Source organism: Myodes glareolus, chromosome 5, assembly GCF_982192425.1.
Source record: "Myodes glareolus chromosome 5, mMyoGla1.1, whole genome shotgun sequence".
Lineage (NCBI taxonomy): Eukaryota > Metazoa > Chordata > Mammalia > Rodentia > Cricetidae > Myodes > Myodes glareolus.
The window spans coordinates 16,431,756-16,451,779 of record NC_142030.1 but is presented as its reverse complement, the minus strand read 5'-3'; the positions used below and the strand labels follow the sequence as shown (position 1 = coordinate 16,451,779).

Here is a 20,024-nt window from a genome sequence, read left to right as displayed (position 1 = left end):
TGGCTTGAAGATTTTTTTTTCTATTTCTGTAAAGCTTCTGTTGAGATGTTGATAGATATTTCATTAACCCTGTATAATATTTGGGGTAATATAGACATTTTAACTGTATTAATTATTTTTACCCATGATTCTGGAGTATCTTTGCCATTCATTTGAATCCTCTTTCATTTCTTTCATAGATTATTAAAATTTCTGTTATATAAGTCTTTCACCTTCTTGATGAAATTTATCCCTAAATCAGTTTTTATTTTCCTGTCATCTTAAAGTGGATTTACTTCTTTTGAAATAGCTCATTATTTATGTATAGAAATGCCACTGGTTTCTGTTCACCAATTTTCACATTTATGAATAAAGACAGTTTTATTTCTCGTCCCCCCCTCCCCCCAGCCAGTCCACTTTTCTTTCTGTTTTCTTTCTTTATGCATTGTGTAAGGCTTCCTACACGGGGTTAAAAAGCCGTAGTGGAAAGAGACACCTTTGCTTTTCCTCTGATGTCAGTGGGATCTGTGTTGATCTCATGTCTCAACTCCCTGGACTCAGTAGTAGTCTGGGCTTCCTACATACGGGACCACGTCGTCTCCAAATGGAGATAATTTTACTTCTTCCATTCAGATTGGGATCATTTTTATTCATTTCTTTCTTTCCGTTTTTTATTTTTGAAAGATGATGTTTGTACCTATAGGACTGTGTTTAGTAGAAATGACAAGATAGACACCCTCGTTTAGTGGGTGTTTAGAGGGTATTTAGAGGAAACACTGTCTTTCTCCCCACTGAGTATGTTAACTGTGGATTTACCACAGACGCTATAACTAAACCGTGGAGAGTTTTTATAATTAAAAGTCCTGTTGAATTTTATGGAATGCTTCTTATTATTTAATTGGGATGATGGTGAGAATATCCCCCCTTTGGTCTATTAATAGAACATCTTATTGATTGACTTGCAGAGGTTGAAACAGCCTTGCCTGCCAGAGACAAATCTCTCTTGATCATAATTTATAAATTTTATGTGGAATTTAGTTTACTAATGTCTCCTTGAAGGTTTTTACATTATTATTGACCAGAGATGATAGCCTGTTGTTTTCTTCAATGTCTTTGTCTGCCTTAAAGTGGCAGAATCTGTAAAATATATGTGAGGTGTTCCTTGTAGCTGAAACTCTTGCAAGAGCATTGTTTTTCTTTGAAACCTCTGAATTCAGCTATGAAACCACCCAATCCTGGGGATCCTTTGTTATGAGATTTTAATTACTGTTTTAATACCCTTTCCCCCTTCTCCCCACATAATATACTTGAAAACTTTCTGCAGTTGCTTATAATAGTTAAAGCAATGTGTAACATGAAGGCCGGCTTGTTGGGGTATCTGTCCCCCCAGTGCCCTACAGCCGGCAAGACCAAAGAAAATCACTCACAAGACTTCATAAGATTATAAACTGATTGGCCCATTAGGTCAGGCTTCTTGTTAGCTCTTATAACTTATGTTACCCCATTATCCTTATCTACATTTGCCACATGGGCTCAGTACCTTTCTCAGTGTGACAGCTTACATGTTGCCTCTTCGGTGGTCTGCGCAGGAGTGGCAGAGGAACCTCCCTGCTTCCCAGAATTCTTCTGTTCTCATTGTATCACCTCTATTTCCTGTCTGGTTTTCCCGCCTATACTGCCTGCCTGGCCCATCAGCGTTTTATTAAAATATGATTGACAGAATACAGACAATTCTCGCGCATCAGCAATGTGTCTTTTTTTTTTTTTTTTTTTTTTGCTCTGTAACTTTTATAGTCTTTTTTCAACTAATTTCTGTCCTGAAGTTGACTTTTTCTTCTTTTTGCTAACTGTGGAGATTCCTCCTCCTCCTCCCCCTCTCCCTTCTCCTCCCTTTCCTTTTTCACTTCCTCCTCCTCTTCCTCCCCTCTTCCTCCTCTTCCTCCTTGAGGTGCCATGTCAGGCTGTTGCTGGGACGGGGCTCTTTCTTCTGTTAAATGTAGGCATCTATTGCTCTAACATCTGTGCTTGGAGCTGCTTTCACAGCAACCCCTTCGGTTTGGGTGGGAAGTTTTCCCACTGTTACCAGTTTCAAGATATTTTTCTATTGTTGATTTCGTTTTCTTTGACCCGCTGGTTGTTTGGGCTCATATTAATGTCTACCCATTTGCTTTTGGGGTCTTCGTGTTGGTGTTTACCCTAAAATGAGGAGTTGCGGTATCATGTCTGATTCACCCTGCAAGCGGTTACAATAGCTTGAGATTCCAGGCTGGGGGCACTCAGAGGGGCATAGATCCACCGCTCTGTACTCCGGGTCCCACAGACCTGCAGTAGTAACTGGGATCGGGCACAGCACACTCTCTAAGGCATAATTTAATACGTATTGGCTACAGAGTTGTTGATGGCACTGGGGCACACCCCAGCAGCTTAGACCTAGAGCCGTGGGCTGTAGTCTGTGCCTCTGACTGGGCTGGGGGTGAGGTGCACAGCACACAACAGTGGCCTGCTTCGAGCGCACGGGTGTCACTGGGGATCCAGAGTCAATATGGCACAGCGGTGACTCAGGCCCTGAGTTGAGGCCACGTGGTAGTGTCACTAGACCCTGGAGTATGGCACGCTGGCAATGCCCCAGCAGGCACAGAGCTGTGGCTGGAAGCTCAGGGCCCAAGGAGCAGGACAATGTTTCCTCCTCCACGCAGCACAACAGGCGGCTTCAACAGTTTGCATTTCAGGGGTTCAGTTCCAAGGGAGCACAGTGCTGCAGCTGCCTGGTCTGGAGGGCAGGTAGTGACAGGTCACTGCTTCCTTAACTGAGCTGCACCATCAGCTCAACCCCAGATGATGTAGATGCTTGGCTCGGCCAGACACTGGGTCCCTGCAAGGCAGGATGGGGTGCATAGTGCTGACTTCTCTGGAGTAGCTCAGCAGGGGTACCCCACTTATGACCTAGTGCCTGTAAGGACTGCAGGGGTCCTCTGTGGTGAGGACTTCATTTGATCCAGTTGGTGAAGGTGTGAGCACAGCCTTCCTGACTACCATCCCAGTGGGAAGGAGTGTGTCTAAGCTAATCCTGACTAGAGTTCTAGGCAGGGATGCTGGGGCCAGGTGAGCCCTTCCTCCCACTATGTGTTTGCCCTGAATGTTTACGCTCTGGCACCATCATTTAGTTGCTTTTTTTTTTTAAATCAAAATATATTTGTTTACTTGTGGCCTTGACTGTCTTTCAGGGTACAGTAGGGACATCTAGTCAGCCACCCTGCTGGTGCCAGTTGTCATTGGCCTTTATTGAATACTGTCATAACGAGGTTTTACATGTCTATTTGTCTGGTTGAACCATGGGTTCCTTAAGTATAGTCAGTCTCTCTTACCTGAGTCAGTCAGGGCTCCACAAATGTCCCTTAAATGAGCAGCCGCACTCCTAATGAGACTATTAGCTCACTGGACACGAAGAGCCAAGCAGTCCCTTAGTGAGCTCAGATCGCCTTTGCATGGAGCAGGAAGCAGTATGAGCTGTAACGATGGCTGGGGCCTGGTGCGCCAGTGATTTCTAAAGCTAAGTACTTTCTCTTTGTCCGTTTCTGTGGAATTGACTTTAGCTATTTCTTCACGGAACATCTAGATAGACACACAGGGCCAACACAGATTGCTATCTATCAAATACAGATTATAGAATATTATGGAACCCAAGGCACATTTAGTGGCTGATAATTCTGTCTAAGTAATGATGAGACCATGTGTCATTACTCTACAGTAGGGACAGAAACATTCTTCTACAAAGCATGAGGTAAATACTTGTGAGCTTTGCTATAGCACCTATGAACAACTAGATAACACTCTGTTTATGAGAACAAGAAGTGAACCCAGTTTGCCCTGCATGGCCCTGGTTTGTTTGCACCTGTTCTAAAGCAGTATGTGTTCTTGAAGAATTACTGACCAGGCATGGAGGTACGTGTCTTTAATCCGGACATCAGGAGGCAGAGGCAAGTAGATCTCTGTGAGTTTGAAGACAGCCAGAGGTTTACAGTGAGACTCCAGCTCAGAAAACTTATCCATAATTAAATATGTTCTTTGGCTTGGGGTCATATTTCAGTGATTGCCACATATTCAGGGCCATGGGTTCCGTCCCCAGCAGTGGAAAACATTAATGTGTTAATTATTCCTCTCTCTTCCTATCCTTTTATCTAATAAAAGGATTATCTTTTTTTGAAAACAAGACTGCTTTCGTAGTTGTTTTAAAAGATATGCGTGGCCAGGACAGGCAGGAGCTGGGATCTGTGTTCATAAAAGGTAACTGCGTGGAAAAGTGAGCCAGTCCCTTCGCAGGTGCGTTTAGCTCTGCCTCATCACCGGCTCTTCCTGCTGCTAACCAATCAGTTCTCCAGGGCGATGGGACCCCATATCATTGCTTCCTCCGGGTAGCCTGGCACTGGGGCCGTGGCAGTAAGCTTCTCCATGCTTCTCTTCCTGTCACTTCAGTCTTGACCTAGTGGTGACTGTCATCCTGAATGCTCTTCAGAGCCTTCTGAGTCCCCTCTAGAATGCTCAGCCCAGCCTGTAGCTGGTGATGGTTGGTACCTATCCCTTCTTCACCTGCCTTCTCAGCTGTCTTTGTTCCAAGCCAAGGCATCACCTTGAAGCTGAACAGACCACCGTTTCCTAGCTGTCTGTTGCACTCCCCTGTGATAGAGACCCGTGCCAGTCTGGCTAGCAGTTCTGCTGACTTTCTTTCCACAAGATTGCAAAGATATCGATTGCCAAGCAACATACACGTCATGGCTTTCTCCAGCCATATGGACTCTTTTTTAAAAAGCCACAGATATTTATCTACAGCTGTATCCCACATGTGGATGATGTGGAGCACGGGACAGCAGTGGTGGAATACTGTATCATGCTATTTGACTTGGGATCTTTCCCTGACACAGAGTCTTATGGAGAGCCGGGAGCGTGTGCCTTTGGTCATGTGCATTGATTAGCAAGACTTCCCACAAGGAACTTCATAGTTTAGTCATCTGGGGGGACATTTGTAGATTCCATAGTTGCACATTGCCTACTTGATAACATTTCTTTGCAATCTCCAAGTCAATATTCCTGGTGTTTTTCATGGTGACTTAAGAATTATGCACAAGGTGGGGGAAATTTTTGAGACCCTGACGCTTGTGTTCCCCACTGAGATGTCACAGGGTGAATGCTACCTTCTATGTTTTTGAATGTTTTGTGCTTTCTATCCATGATTTCACTTTCGTCTAAAAGACTTATGTATTTATTATGTATACAACACTCTGCCTTTATGTGTGCCTGCATGCCAGAAGAGGGACCAGATCTCATTATAGATGGCTGTCAACCACCATGTGGTTGCTGGGAATTGAACTCAGGACCTCTGGAAGAACAGTCAGTGCTCTTAATCTCTGAGCCATGTCTCCAGCTCAATTCCACTGTTTCAAATGATTCTCCAGCCTGTCACTGAAGTGCTTTCTGATAGAATGGAGCACAAAGAGGGTGCACGGTGCCTTGTGGAGAAAATAGGGGATTTAGAGAAGCTTCATTCAGGTATGAGTTAATGTGCTTTTGGCTGCAAGTCCAATGTCAATGCATCAATAGTATGATGTAGCCAGAGAGAAAGAGGAATGTGCCCACTCTAGGTGAAGCCTCTCCTGAGATGGTGCAGGGCACATCTACAGGTCCTGATGAAGCTATGAAAAGGCGAAGAGGCTGGATCTGTAGACTCCTCCGCTGCTGAGCAGTTAAAGAGGAGAACCCTGGGCAGAGCTCCGGGAGACTGACATCAGACATCTGCTGTCATATGTCTCAGGGCCAGGGAATTGTTTAACACTCCTGATAGTATTTTATCATAAAGACATATTGTATGTACATCATTATTTATTAAAAATCAGATATTAAATAAGGTGCTTTTCAATAGAAACTTTGCTTAAAACAAGGTAACCTATCAGTGTCCCGTGGGACTTTATAGTGTGTCGCTGCCATGAACTCTCAGAGTTGACTACATATGGTCACATCCTAGCCCAAGTGGAATCTATCTTCCCCTTCCTGTGGTTCACTCAGGTACACCATCTCGGCTACGTGTCTGTTAGGACTGGGCCTCAACCTCCCTCCTGTGACATTCCTGAGTGGTATCCTTTGAAGGACGTTAAATGTGGTCAGATACTCCCCCAAGCCCCCTTCTTTCACAGCTCCTATCCCTGTTCATTTTGCCCTGTTTTATTTATAAATTGTCTGGAGCTGGAATGTGGCAACCTATTATTCCCAAATGAACAACTTAATTGGTCCCAGGTATGAAAAGAAATGATTGTGCCACCATCTCTCTTCCTGAAGCCAGATTTAAGTCCTATGGAAAAAATAAATAAAATAAAACGTTTTGTGCTGGCAGTGGCCCGCTTTCCACACAGTCTGCTGAGCTGAATGGTCCCTCTCTAGGGAATTCTGCAGGGACATGGTCTTGAGGAGGACCCCACCCATCTGAATAGGAAACACAGCCATAGGAAACCCAGAGATCGCCCCGGCCTTCCAGAGGGCGTGCTCTAGGGATAAAATGGCATTTCACCTAGTGAGAGATCATGCATGGGGAGGATTCAGGGAGCAGGGCAGGATCTCGCTGGAGTAAGTACAGGAATGGAAAAACACAAGCCATTCCTTCCGGTCAATTCTTAAAGAGCCTAGAAAGCCTCTGGAATGCCCTGGGCCTTGTTATCACTAACCAAGATAGTGGTTCCACATAGCAACTGCCAAGTTCCCAGAGGAAACCTTTCTAGAAAGTTCTGCTGTTGCTAAGTGACTATTTGGGCTGTGTCTGCATTTCTCTACTTATCGCGAATACCGATGTCTTTCCCTTCAGTGATACTGGGCACAAATAGCAGAGTTGAGAGGCAATGACTGTAGCATGCCACTCTGCTATAGAGGGGATTTTGTATGTATTAGAAACTCTTGGGACTTCCGTGCAAGTTCATAGCATCATTTTCCATTATAGGGATTGCCAGTGTGCAGAAACTTGCTACAAAGGACTGTGTGTGCAGATAGCATGCCAGATCACTGGTCACAAAGCCATTTTCTCCTGATCCCCTCTCCCTGTTTCTATTCCCAGGCCTCATTATGTGCGATGTCAGATGCACACAACAGACACACTAGAACAGCCCATCATGGCCAGGACAGAAGTGCCAAGGGAGGTGTTTGCATGAATCCCATCCTTGGAGTTAGAAGCACTTGCTCAGCTGCCAACTACAAATAGCCCCATGCTGCAAAGCAATGCTAATTAGTATGCCATTAAAAAAAAAAAAAGGAAGAAAACCACCACCCACAACCAAATAGCCACGCGCAAACCTGAAGTCCTGCCCTGACAGCCAGCATGAGGCATGGCCCTCTAATGCAGCCTTAATCCACTTTGTTTGGCAGGGAGAGCAAGCTCACCATGCTCCTGAGAGAGTCTCTGGGGAACGTGAACTGTCGCACTACCATGATCGCACACATCTCGGCCGCAGCCGGCAGCTACGCGGAGACCCTGTCCACCATCCAGATTGCATCAAGGGTCTTGAGAATGAAGAAGAAGAAGACTAAGGTAAGGGGCTCTTCTGTGGGAGGGGGAATATGTTGGGGATAGGAAGAGAATCACGAAAAGTCCATCAGCACCACCGGTCTCTGAGCGCCAGGGACTGTGCAAATGTGGCAGCTGCAGCCAGCGTCTCAGAAGAGAAAAGCCTTCTGACCAACACAGGAGAAAGCTGAGTCTCCTTTTCATGGTTGATGCTGTCCTGGGTTATCCACCCTGACTCCTGATAGGGACTATTTTAATAGATTGCCTTTGCAAGATGAAAAATGTTTGAGGGGCAGGAAGGAACCAGTCTTCTCCGTGACCCTACATGGGTGAGGGCTGCATTCGGTGAGCTGCCTCCAGAGAGGATGGTTAATGCCCACTTATATGGTTCTGCTACCCCTAAATGTTCAGGAGCCTTCAGGCTGTGGGTTCTCACATTAATCTGCTGGATTCTGCATTGTGCTGAGTTGATAGATGTTGGTAGGTTCGCTTCCTTTGCAGAAGCAAAGCCAGGACAGCTTGAAAAAAACATTATGGGCCAACTAGTGATGCTTGGGACTTTCTCCTTTGTGTATTCTTTTTATGTATATACAAGGCAAGTAAGTCTTCATGGTCAGTGGTCTGAGGCAGGGGAATAGACTTGAGGAAGTTAGGTGGTGCCTGGATAGGTCACCACCTTTCCCAAGCAAGCTAATTCACCATTGTACAAATGGGACACAGACCCATGGGATGAGACTGGAAGGTGTCCTGGCACAGCCCAGTGACTACTGGCCCCTCCACAGGCAGATCTTCAAGAACCTAGGGCTAGTTAGCAGCTTGCACCTGCCATATGGCACAGGCTCCCTAGAAGGGAGGGCTGTCTTGAGAGAACTCCCCATTAATGATTCTCTTGCCCACACTGCAGTACACATCGAGTTCCTCGGGGGGAGAAAGCTCCTGTGAGGAGGGCAGAATGCGCAGGCCTACCCAGCTGAGACCCTTCCATGCCCGGGCTTCGGTGGATCCTGAATTCCCCCTCGCCCCGCTGTCCAGTGACCCTGACTACTCCTCCAGCAGCGAGCAGTCCTGCGACACTGTCATCTACATCGGGCCCAACGGCACGGCCCTGTCTGACAAGGAGCTTACTGACAACGAGGGCCCCCCAGACTTTGTGCCCATTGTGCCGGCCCTACAGAAGACTAGGGGTGACAGCCGCCCTGTGGAGGCAACAGAGGCTGCAACTAACAAGTCGGAAAGGGACTGTCTGAAGTGCAATACCTTTGCTGAGCTGCAGGAAAGACTAGATTGCATTGACGGCAGTGAGGAGCCCAGCAAGTTTCCCTTCGAAGAGCTGCCCATCCAGTTCGGGCCGGAGCAGGCAGGTAGATGTGCTTCCTTAAGCCAAGCAGCAGGACCAGATACACTCTCTGAGTCTGATAGGGAAGATAACGGCTCAGACAATGGCCAGCTGCCCACCGACAGGGAAAGCACAGAGCTTCCAGCCTCCAAGGTGCAGCAGAGACGGTCCCCTGTGCCCACTGTGACAAGGAGCGGCAGCCCTAGTCCCGCCTCACCTCGGAGCATCCCGGGCAGCAGTAGCCAGCACAGTACCTCCCAGCTCACACAGAGCCCCAGTCTCCAGAGCAGCCGGGAGAGTCTGAACTCATGTGGCTTTGTGGAGGGCAAGCCCAGACCCATGGGCTCCCCACGGCTAGGTGTTGCCAGTTTGTCCAAGACCTCAGAGTACAAACCCCCCAGCTCTCCCTCCCAGAGATGCAAAGTTTACACCCAGAAGGGGGTCCTGCCTTCCTCAGCCCCACCACCTTCCCTGAGCAAAGACTCTGGCATGGCCTCCAGCGAGTCCTTGCTTCAGCCTGACGTCCGTACTCCCCCGGTTGGAATGAGTCCCCAGGTTTTGAAGAAATCCATGTCTTCTGGGAGTGAAGGATTTCCTGGAACCCTGGTTGAAGATGGGCACCAGGAAGGTCCTCCTGCAGACTCCAAGAAAGAGATTCTGAGCACCACGATGGTGACCGTGCAGCAGCCACTGGAACTGAACGGGGAGGATGAGCTGGTGTTTACACTGGTGGAGGAGCTGACCATCAGTGGGGTGCTTGACAGTGGCCGCCCCACCAGCATCATCAGCTTCAACAGCGACTGCTCCGTACAGGCCCTGGCCTCAGGCTCCCGGCCTGTCAGCATCATCAGCAGCATCAGTGAAGACCTGGAATGTTACTCCAGCATGGCCCCCGTCTCGGAGGTGAGCATCACGCAGTTCCTGCCGCTCCCCAAGCTGGGCCTGGATGAGAAGACGCGGGAAGCAGGCAGCCGGCGTTCTTCCATCAGTTCCTGGCTAAGTGAGATGAGCACAGGCAGCGATGGTGAGCAGTCTTGCCACAGCTTCATAGCGCAGACATGCTTCGGGCATGGGGAAGCCATGGCAGAACCCCCAGTCACGGAATTCGTCAACACCATCCAGAACACCGCTGTGGTATGCAGAGAGAAGCCCGAGGTGGGCCCTGACAATCTACTCATCTTGTCTGAGACAGGGGAAGAATCTGTCAACAAAGCCACTCCCATCAAAGGCTGCAAAATCTCCACCCTGGGCAAGGCCATGGTCACCATCTCCAACACGGCCAACCTGAGCAGCTGTGAAGGCTACATCCCCATGAAGACCAATATCACGGTCTACCCCTGCATTGCCATGAGCCCCCGAAATGTGCAAGAGTCTGAGTCCTCCATTGCCACCCCAAAGGAAGCCCCCAAAACAGCTCAGTCCCAGGAAAGCAAGGAAGCCAATGCAAGGAGAGAGATGAAGTTTGAGGATCCCTGGCTAAAACGAGAAGAAGAGGTAAAAAAGGAGAGCGTTTACCCGGGTGAGGAAGGGGTGAGGGGCGAGGCCGTCACAAGCTCCCTGACGACTGAAGGTAAGTCAGAACAGGAGCCGAATGGCAGGCCCAGCTCCAGTGACAGGCTCATCAGCAGCAGCGGAGAGGCATCCACCTTGCAGGTGACTGACAACATCAGGAGAGTTGTAGATGGCTGTGAGATGGCCCTGCCTGGCCTGGGGACCCAAAGTCCCATCCATTCCAACAAAAACCTCAAGTCAAGCAGCCTCCCAAGGGCATTTCAGAAAGCTGACAGGCATGAGGCGTTGGACAGCTTCTACCATTGCCTGGCGGACAGCAATGGCTTCAGCGGGGCTCTGGGTATCCAGTCCTCGAAGACAACACTGGAGAGGAAGGTAGCATCACCCAAGCATTGTGTCTTGGCACGGCCCAAAGGGACACCGCCTCTGCCTCCTGTCCGCAAATCTAGCTTGGATCAGAAGAACAGGGCCAGCCCTCAACACAGTGGCAGCAGCAGCAGCAGCACCGGCAGCCCACTGAACCAGCCGGCTACCTTCTTGGCTGGCTTCCCTGATGAGTCCAACAGCAAGACCAAGGATGCCAGTAGCAGCAGTAAGCTCTTCAGCGCCAAGCTGGAGCAGCTGGCCAGCAGAACCAACTCTCTTGGCAGGACAACAGTCAGCCACTATGAATGCTTGTCCCTGGAAAGGGCGGAAAGTCTGTCATCCGTGAGCTCCCGCATGCATGCGGGCAAAGATAGTACCATGCCTCGCACTGGCAGGAGCTTGGGTCGCAGTACAGGGGCCTCACCACCCAGCTGTGGCATCACCCAGCCTGCAGGGGCCTCTCCCAAGGCCAGCCAGTCTAAGATCTCGGCAGTGAGCAAGCTCCTGCTGGCCAGTCCCAAATCCCGCAGCCTGTCCACCTCAACCACCAAAACCCTCAGCTTCTCTACCAAGTCCCTGCCACAGTCTGTGGGCCAGAGCTCCAACCTGCCACCCAGTGGGAAGCACATGTCCTGGTCCACACAGTCGCTCAGCAGAAACCGGGGCTCTGGGCTGGCTTCCAAACTGCCCCTGAGAGCCGTCAATGGGCGCATTTCCGAGCTGCTGCAGGGCAGTGCGGGCCCGAGGGGCGCACAGCTGCGGGCAGAGGCAGAGGAGCCCAGTGGCGTTCCCGCGGAGGACAAGCCTGCAGCTGCCCACCTTCTGCCCTCACCCTACAGCAAGATCACCCCTCCCCGGAAGCCTCACCGCTGCAGCAGCGGGCATGGCAGTGACAACAGCAGCGTCCTGAGCGGGGAGCTGCCGCCTGCCATGGGGAAGACGGCCTTGTTCTACCACAGCGGCGGCAGCAGTGGCTATGAGAGTATGATACGGGACAGCGAGGCCACCGGCAGCGCATCCTCCGCCCAGGACTCCATGAGTGAGAACAGCAGCTCCGTCGGAGGGAGGTGCAGGAGCCTCAAGACCCCAAAGAAGCGATCCAATTCAGGTAGGTGCCAGGCATGGGCTAGGAGGACAGAGGCATCTGGGATGGAAGCAAGGTTCATCTCCCTTGCTCTTGACCAGTCATGGGAGTGTGTCCAGGTACTGGAGCTGGAGTCCTGGGCTCCCTTTCCTCAGTGTCCTGCCACCTGGGACCTTTACTGAGGACACAATCCCCAGAGACTTTCCTGAAGGCCTGAGTACTGGGGATACTAGCTGTGGGGGTGTCAGGAGGGAGCTCATTCTTGCTTGTTCTGTTTTCCGTCACATCTGCCTTCACGTGCACGCGTTTCTACTCAAAGGCCGAGAATACCGCCCTCTAGAGCCTTCTGAGGGGTCAGAGCCCCTGCCCTTCTGACTACAGAAGGCTGAATGTGAGGCTGGTGGCCTCCAAGACCCTACAGATCCCCCTCATGGAGATACGGGGCACGTCATTTCATCGAACGGGGGTGGAAGAGGGCTAGTCTCCACTGGCACCCAAAACACACTCATGGCAGTCATAGTTTCCTGTAGTGTCCCTCCCTAAGTGATAGGCAGTAGGTGTCCATGCTGTCCTGCCCACCTGCTTGTAGGGCAACTCTCTGCCATGTCCAGAGTATGCCATCAGAAGGTACCTGACATCTGAGCTACTGATGGGTTCCTTGGAGTTTGGGGTGGACATGTGACAGCAAGTTATGTTGGACAAAAAGAAGACCAAGGTCAGAGCTGGTGGCCCAGGTGCCATGGAGTTCATGAATTCAGAGGACAGTCAGGAGGGAAATTCAGAGACAAAGGCAAAGGTACTGAGAATAATTTAGATACCATGAGAATCTTTCCTGAAACCATCCATTCTTCACTGGATGCTAAAGAAATTGTTTCTATCAATTCCTTAGTGCAGAAGCTTCTGATTTTTTCTTAATTAAATAAAATCATTTGCCCCATGTATACTCCTGAACCTCTGCTGAGTGAGGACAGTGGAGTATAATGTCCTCGTGGCCTGTCTAGCCTGTTCACTGTCCTGTATGCCCTGCCAGGCTCTGCAATCGAGAGCTTTCTTGACCCTTTGCCATGTGTGTCAGTGCCACCAGCCTGGTCAGGATTAAGAGATGGGATGACAGGCAGACACGGAGCCTTCTCTCAATGGTAGCTGCTGCAGGAACAGCCCGCGGGCCTCTACTACCTGCCGTGGGATTGGTTTTGCCTGTTTCCTGCCAGCTGTAACCCCCAAGCTCTGCAAGGAACCGGTCCACATAAGGGCTGAGATCAATGCCCACCATAAACCATTTGTCTTCCTGGGATCAAAGAATTCCATCTCAAGGGACAATGTGAGCTTATGGTTTCCCGTTACCATATGCCGTGATATAGAGAGGCCCATCCAGCTGTCCAGCTATTGCAGATCAAGGCACGAGGCAGCAGTGAGGGCCCTCCATTCCGGGCAGGCTCGGGCCCTGTCATGGCTGCTGCCGCTGTGGCATCTGCACTTCCTGGCTGTGTGTTTCTGAGTCTGCTGTGCTCACACTGAGCTCTTATTGCATCCCTGTCTCCGGCTTTGCAGACGACCCCCATGTAAGACGGGGTGACAAGTGACAAGCGCTTGGTGCAACAAGGCAGCCACTGTGGCCTATCCCCGGGGCCAGGAGCCATGAAAGGCGCTGGCATTAGTTACTGAAAATAGCAAGATATTAAGAACACCAGTCTTCATGGGAAATAAACATGCTAGCCTTCCTAGTACTTGATTGACAGGCCTTGTTATTACTGCTTGCTCAGTGTTGGTCTTCAAAGCCTGGAGAACGGCACAAGGCTCGCTTCAGGGTTCACCTGTGTTTTCCCGGTGGACTGTGTTTCCGTTTTCTAATTTAGTGCGTTGCTACCCAGCTACTTTATTCTTCCACTGCCTTAAACTTTCTAGTCAAGGCTTCTTAATACATTGGTTTGGCTGTGACGCTGGGCTGAAGCAAGGAAGCGAATGAAGAAAAGAAAGCAAAGTGTACGTAACTGCTCAGAGCAAGGCAGTGGACACTGCACCTGTCCTTGCCCAGGGCCAGTTCCCTTCGTAGCCGTTGTCCTCCGAGGGACCTCTTAGAAGCTATGGAAGGAAAATGGTGTGACATAAAAATGCCAGGGAAGGGGCTGGAGATGGGATTTAATACGGGGTATCCCAAGCGTTAGACCTCTGTGCTCAGCCACCGTAGACCGAGGGCTCGGTGATGGATACGGCTGGGAAGATGGGCTCATTTCAGGTTAGGTGACCTTGTCTGGCTTATTTATGATTATTATTAAGAGAGATGCTGGCTGTCAGACGCGATCAACATAAATCACAGACAACTTCTTTAAGAAAAGCCATAAGACTCCTCAATGGGTACTTCTAACTAGATGGCCAGTCCTCAGTCACAGGAGATGTCTAGGATTTAGAATTGCAAAGAAGGCAGTTATCTTTTATCTGGGATCGCCTTTGCATTCGGAGAATTGCGGCAGTTTAGTTGTTTTCTTACTGAGAAAGAACTAGAATTGTGTTGCTGGGAAATAGCCACGAGCTCTCCGAATCCCGTGTGACGTATATGTAGCAGCAGAGTTCATCCAACACCGCTGTGTGTCACCACCATTCAAGCCGCTTCCTAGAGACCCACTATGGCGAACAGCACGTGAGGTTGGGCTTACAGCACGGTGTATGGAAAAGATTAAATTTGGGACCATGAACTATGTGACTTTTATTTTGCCTTTCTGGGCCTCAATTTTCTTATGTACAAGAAAAGTGGTGGGTTTGATAACTAATGCTGGACATATTATTAAAAAACTAAAAATAATAGTCTGACATTCTTTTCATAGAAAAACCATGTTCATGAACTTCATTTTTAGTTATTGCATTAGACAGTTTTTTGTTACTATAAACTGACGCCTGAGATGATCATCTTAGAAAGGAGAGAGGCTTATTTCATGTTCTGGGTTCAGTCATAATCCGTTGACCTTCTTGGTTTTGGACCAGTGGTGAGGGAGCACATCCCAGCAGGAGTAGACAGTGAAGCAGTGGTGGTTGGGAGTAAAAAGAGAGGAAGAAGCTGCAGTCCCATGATTCCATTCAAAGTCGTGTCCCCAGCTACCCAAGACCCCCTACTCTGCCCCATCTTCCAAACGTTCTACCTCTGCTAAAGAGTGTCACTCTGTAGGACCACACCTGCAAAATGGTGGCCTCTGAGGCACCCAGGATCTGTCCTGCAGCAGTTGCCGGACACTGATGAGGCATCCTCTCCACTCCCAGACAGGGCTGGTGATGTGGGAGGTCGGGCAGCCTCGTGGGGTGCAAGGCAACTCTGAGAGGTGTGAAATATTCAGAGAGCAGCGAACAGAGACATACGGCCACGCGCTGGGCGCATCGTGCAGACCAGCAGCACAGGGAGCTTTCTGCCATAGGCAAGATCCTGCAAATCAAAGCAAGTGAAGACGGCTGTAGGGGAAGAGCCTGTCCTTACACAGACAGATAGAGTGGATGGCTTTGGAGGCTGAGAAAATGAATCATGGGAGCCCAGGTTTGGAGCAGCAAGTGTATGGCCCACTTGCTGCAACATAGTGGGGTGCATTCAAGGGGCACATTCTCAATGAGCATAGTGAGAGGCTAAAAAAGGTCAAGCCAGGTGACATTACCCCTTGAGCACATGGGAACTGTAATAAGAACACACAGATACATTCTGTAGAGCTCTGTAGAACTACACTAAAAGCACACAATAGAGCATAGTCAGCAATGGAAAGTCATTATAAACTCCCAAGAAGATTGAGAGTAGATTTTCATTGATTCTTCACAGTTCCTAGCCAGCCCTCTCTGGTAGGCAACACACCACTGTGTAGCCTCAAGCTCTGAATTAGAGTGAAGACAACCTGGCCCAGTGGGAAACAATGTCTGCCCAGCCAGTTAGGCATTTCTTAAACCAAACCTGACCCATTCGTGATACAAACTTAGGAAGACAGTTATCAACTCAAGTGTTGTGTTTATGCACTGAATGTCTACATGTCTTGACCATGTGCTGGCTGATGAAGGGGCAGTATGCTTTAGGGCTTCTACTTGGCTGGTGGTTTCTACTTCTCGTGGTTTTCTGTTGCTGACACTACCCCAGATCCCACCAGCAACCTGGAAGAAGTAGTTAGAAAAGAAATTAGTTCAGCAAAAGCTAGAAATACCATCTTCTGAGGTGGAGATGGTAAACCATGAGGAAAATCCCAAAGATTTTATGTATGCGTGGATGAGTTCAGATCCTGTGCCAAGGATCTGATGATGCCATCCCATGATGGTATGGCAATCAATGTCTCACTTGTAGTGTCCCTGTGAGTGATTGAGGGCATGGTCTCATACTGATACTCCAGGAGCTGGCTTCACAGGAATGTAAGTTCAATGATGGAGGTTTCAGCATCTGGGATCGTTTGTTACACAGCAGTAGCTAACTAATATATCATCCCACTCCATGACTTTGCTCAGTTCTGCCTCTATTCCTCTGCAACCAGAGTCATCCTGATGATACCCAAGGCTGTCTGAGGGCACCTAGCTCAGATACTGATAGACACCCTCTCCCATATTCTACCACTGACCTCAATTTTAAAGGGATATTCCCTGCTTTGTCAGGGCAGGTGAAAAAAAGGGGCTTCACCTTGCTATGGTCTGACTGTGCACATTATCATTTATATGTGCTTCCTCCTGCCTTTCTGGTGCTCAATGCTGCTCAACTGCAGGGTTCCCAGATCACAGAGGCTGGAACTCAGACACAGGGTGCCGGACAGCTTGCTGGAAGTTAGCTGGCTTGATTAGGCTTTAAAAAAAAAAAGCATCATTTTATCTATTCCCAGATAAAGGTGCTAGACCCTAACAGACAGACATTTGCTTTGCCCCTGGGGCTGATGTTTCTTGGTCTCATAGATCATGGCCTACACTGCATTGAAGGATGGGGGCGGGTAGAGGCACGCGCGCGCGCGCGCGCGTGTGTGTGTGTGTGTGTGTGTGTGTGTGTGTGTGATAGAAAGATACAGAGAGACAGACAGAGAGCAGGAACCTGGAGGGGAGGATAGAAAAGAATCCTCATGGAGTGCATAACACAAGTGCATGTGTGCACGATCATACGAGGTAAAGATGAGGGCTGTGAAAATAAATATTTCTTAGTGTGCAGAGTGTGCTTTGTAGAAAGTGTTCACTATGTTCACTCTGTATCAGGTGTCCCTCTGTGTGTCCCGAGAGGGACATGAAGGGCATTCACATCCCCAGCTCCTTGGCACAGGGACAGACAGTCAGTGAGGAGGTAGCCCTGCATCTTGGCCTCCTCCATCCATGTTAAAGAGTTCTGGCCCCTTCTCTCTGATGTCAGAGGCTGAAATTTATACCTTTCTTGGTAGTCCCTGAATCTCTCAAAACTGCAGACAGTTTTTTGGACTGCAGAGATGGCTTAGTAGTTAAAAGCTTGTGCTGCTTTTGTAGAAGACCTGGGTTCAGTTCCATGTCTTAGCTGTTACAAATAGTGTTCCAAAAATACGAGCACGGGTGTCTCTTTCATAGGCATAATTCACTCCCTGTGGATCCATCCCTAGAAGTGGAATGGTGAGATCACATAGGAGATCCATTGCTAACTTTTTAGGCTAGTCCTTACCGTTCTCCACAATGGCAGGATTAATTTGCATTCCCACAAATAATTTGTGAGAGTCCCTTTTAAATTTATATCCTCACCACGTTTTTTTTTCTCCTAATGATAGTCTAATAAATTTAACCTAATAAAATTTAAATCATTTGTTGCTGGGCAGTGGTAGTGGTGCATGCCTTTAAACCCAGTACTCAGAAGGCAGAGGCAAGCAGATCTCTGGCCTACAAGAACTAGTTCCAGGACAGGCTCCAAAGCTACAGAGAAATCCTGCCTCGAAAAACCAAAATAAATAAATAAATAAATAAATCCTTTCTTATTCTTAGCATGCATCTGTGCATGAATGTGTACACGTATATGCCACAGTTCACATGTGGTGGGCAGAGGATAACTTTGCACAGTCGATTCTCTCTGGGAACTGAACTCATGTTCCAAGCTTGTGTAGACAGCACCTCTACACCCTGGGCTATCTCACCACCACCCTCCAGGAGTCATTCTGCCTGGAGTAAAATCATATTCCATATAATTTTGGCATGTGTTTCTCTAGTGGCTGATGAGACTAAGCAGTTTTCTATATTTATTGGCAATTTTTCTTTGTTTTGTTTTGTTTCAAGACAGGGTTTCTCCTAGCTTTGGAGCCTGTCCTGGAACTAGCGCTATAGACCAGGCTGGCCTTGATCTCACAGAGATCTGCCTGCCTCTGCCTTCCCAGTGCTGGGATTAAAGGCGTGTGCTACCATCACCCAACTATTTACTGGCAATTTATAGTTTGTGTTTTGAGATATGTCAAAGGTACATTCCCCCAGTGACCTAAATTTCTGCCACTAGGACCAACCTCTTCAGAGTGGTTCTGCCAGTCACACCCTGAAAGTGCCACAAGCCAGCAATCAATTAATGACTATTAATACATGGCCTTCACGTATGTGTGTGAAGTAAGGAATTCTGGGTCTAAGGAGGCAGCTGGCGTAATAAAGTGCTCGCCACAAACGTATGAGGACCTGCATTCAATCTCCAGAACCTACATTAAGGGGAAAAAGAAGGAAGGGAGGGAGGGTGGAAGGAATGGAGGAGAGGGAGAGGAGAGAAAATAAAGAAAAAGTCAGATGTGTGTAATCTCAGTGCTGGATCACAGAGACAAGTGGATAGCTAGGCCTTGTTAGCTGGCTAGCCTAGTCTACTCAGCAAGCTCCATGCCAATGTCTCAAAACCCAAGGTGGATGATGACTGAGGAGTGACCTCTGGCCACCGCACACCTGTCCACATGTGTGTGAGCACCTGTGCCCACACATGAACCTCCACACAAAGAGAAGACCGAGACCTCAGGAAAAGCGCCCGCCATCTTTGTACTTGTCTCATCTCATGTGGGGATCTAATAAGCTGCTGTGCATACATCAGGCAAGATTAGGCTTGTCTACATGGAGAAGCTCCACATGTGATGGCAGAACTCTCTCCATTGTGTGTGAGGCCAGAGGTCCCCCCTATCATCTCCCCCACATAGCGAAGGACGACTGAGAGTGGGGTGCAGCTTGCAGTCTTCTTCACAGAGTAGAAGGCTTCTTGGATAGTTTATGACATCATCGCTTACAGCGGGCCTCGGGGTACAGTACCAAACACTAGGTCATTGTTCCTGTAGCCGGAACACCTACGACTTCATCAGAACACCCAGCCCTGCTTGGGTTGTGCCAGCCTGGCTCATGTCCTTCCCTGCATACGCTGGGGGATGCTGGGAGTGCCTGGTAGGAGGTAGCCCTAAAGGTCAAACAAGGATTTTGTTCATCTGGGGATAAAGCAAACGATGAGTTAAGAGGCCAAAGGGGTAGTGGGAGGCTGGAGGAGTTCACACGTGGCACCAAAACTGATGGTGGATGTTGTCCGTTCTGACTGCGGCTAATGAGGGATGTTCATCATGACCCTATGCTATCCCTTCTGGTCAAACTCACCGGCATCCTCTGTGGCCTCTTCTTGCCTTAGGTTCTCAGAGGCGAAGGCTCATTCCAGCGTTGTCCCTCGACACCCCATCACCTATGAGAAAAACTGCCAGCAGCACAGGGGTCCGCTGGGTGGACGGCCCCCTGAGGAGCACCCAGAGGGGGCTTGGGGAACCTTTTGAGATTAAAGTCTATGAAATTGATGATGTGGAGCGACTTCAGCGACGCAGAGGGGGCGCCAGCAAGGTGAGGCCACTTCCTTCCCTAGGGTCCCAGTTCCTGGCAGGTCCTGCCCTAAGGAGTAGAACCTCAGGGGAGCCTTCCCAGGCTCAGTGTGGGCAGTGGGTGGTGGCAGGGGGTTGTGGGATAGGCTCTGTATGCTCCTTCTCTTGAATACCTTAAGTGTTACTGAGCTGCTGCCTGATGGGCTGAGGGACTTCTCTGGTTTCTTGTTTTGAGGTTTTACATCCCAGTGAACACCAACATTTTAAGGGGCCGTGTGCCTTCCAGGTGAGAACAGCCTTCGGTAGTCTCCCGGGAGTTGAGTGTCTTGTCCGTCAAGGTCACAAGGCTCCTTGCCATGCTTTTGGAAAGCTGGGTTCTTGTCATCGGTCCTCTCCCAGTCCTCCCTTCTGGAGGAGGCTGCAGGACAGAGTCAGAACAGAAGGCCCTCT

The 20,024-nt window shown here is 49.1% G+C and overlaps 1 protein-coding gene across 2 annotated transcripts in view; it reads left to right on the top strand.

The window, feature by feature from the left end:
• The window catches only part of Kif26b (kinesin family member 26B), a 424,022-nt gene that overhangs the window by 394,533 nt on the left and 9,465 nt on the right, over nt 1-20,024 (top strand). For both annotated transcript variants that reach the window (XM_087906092.1, XM_085687637.2), the window contains 3 exons: nt 7,381-7,543; nt 8,424-11,841; nt 19,394-19,596. In XM_087906092.1, the coding sequence (XP_087762218.1) occupies nt 7,381-7,543; nt 8,424-11,841; nt 19,394-19,596 (3,784 nt within the window). The remainder of the gene's footprint in view (nt 1-7,380; nt 7,544-8,423; nt 11,842-19,393; nt 19,597-20,024) is intronic.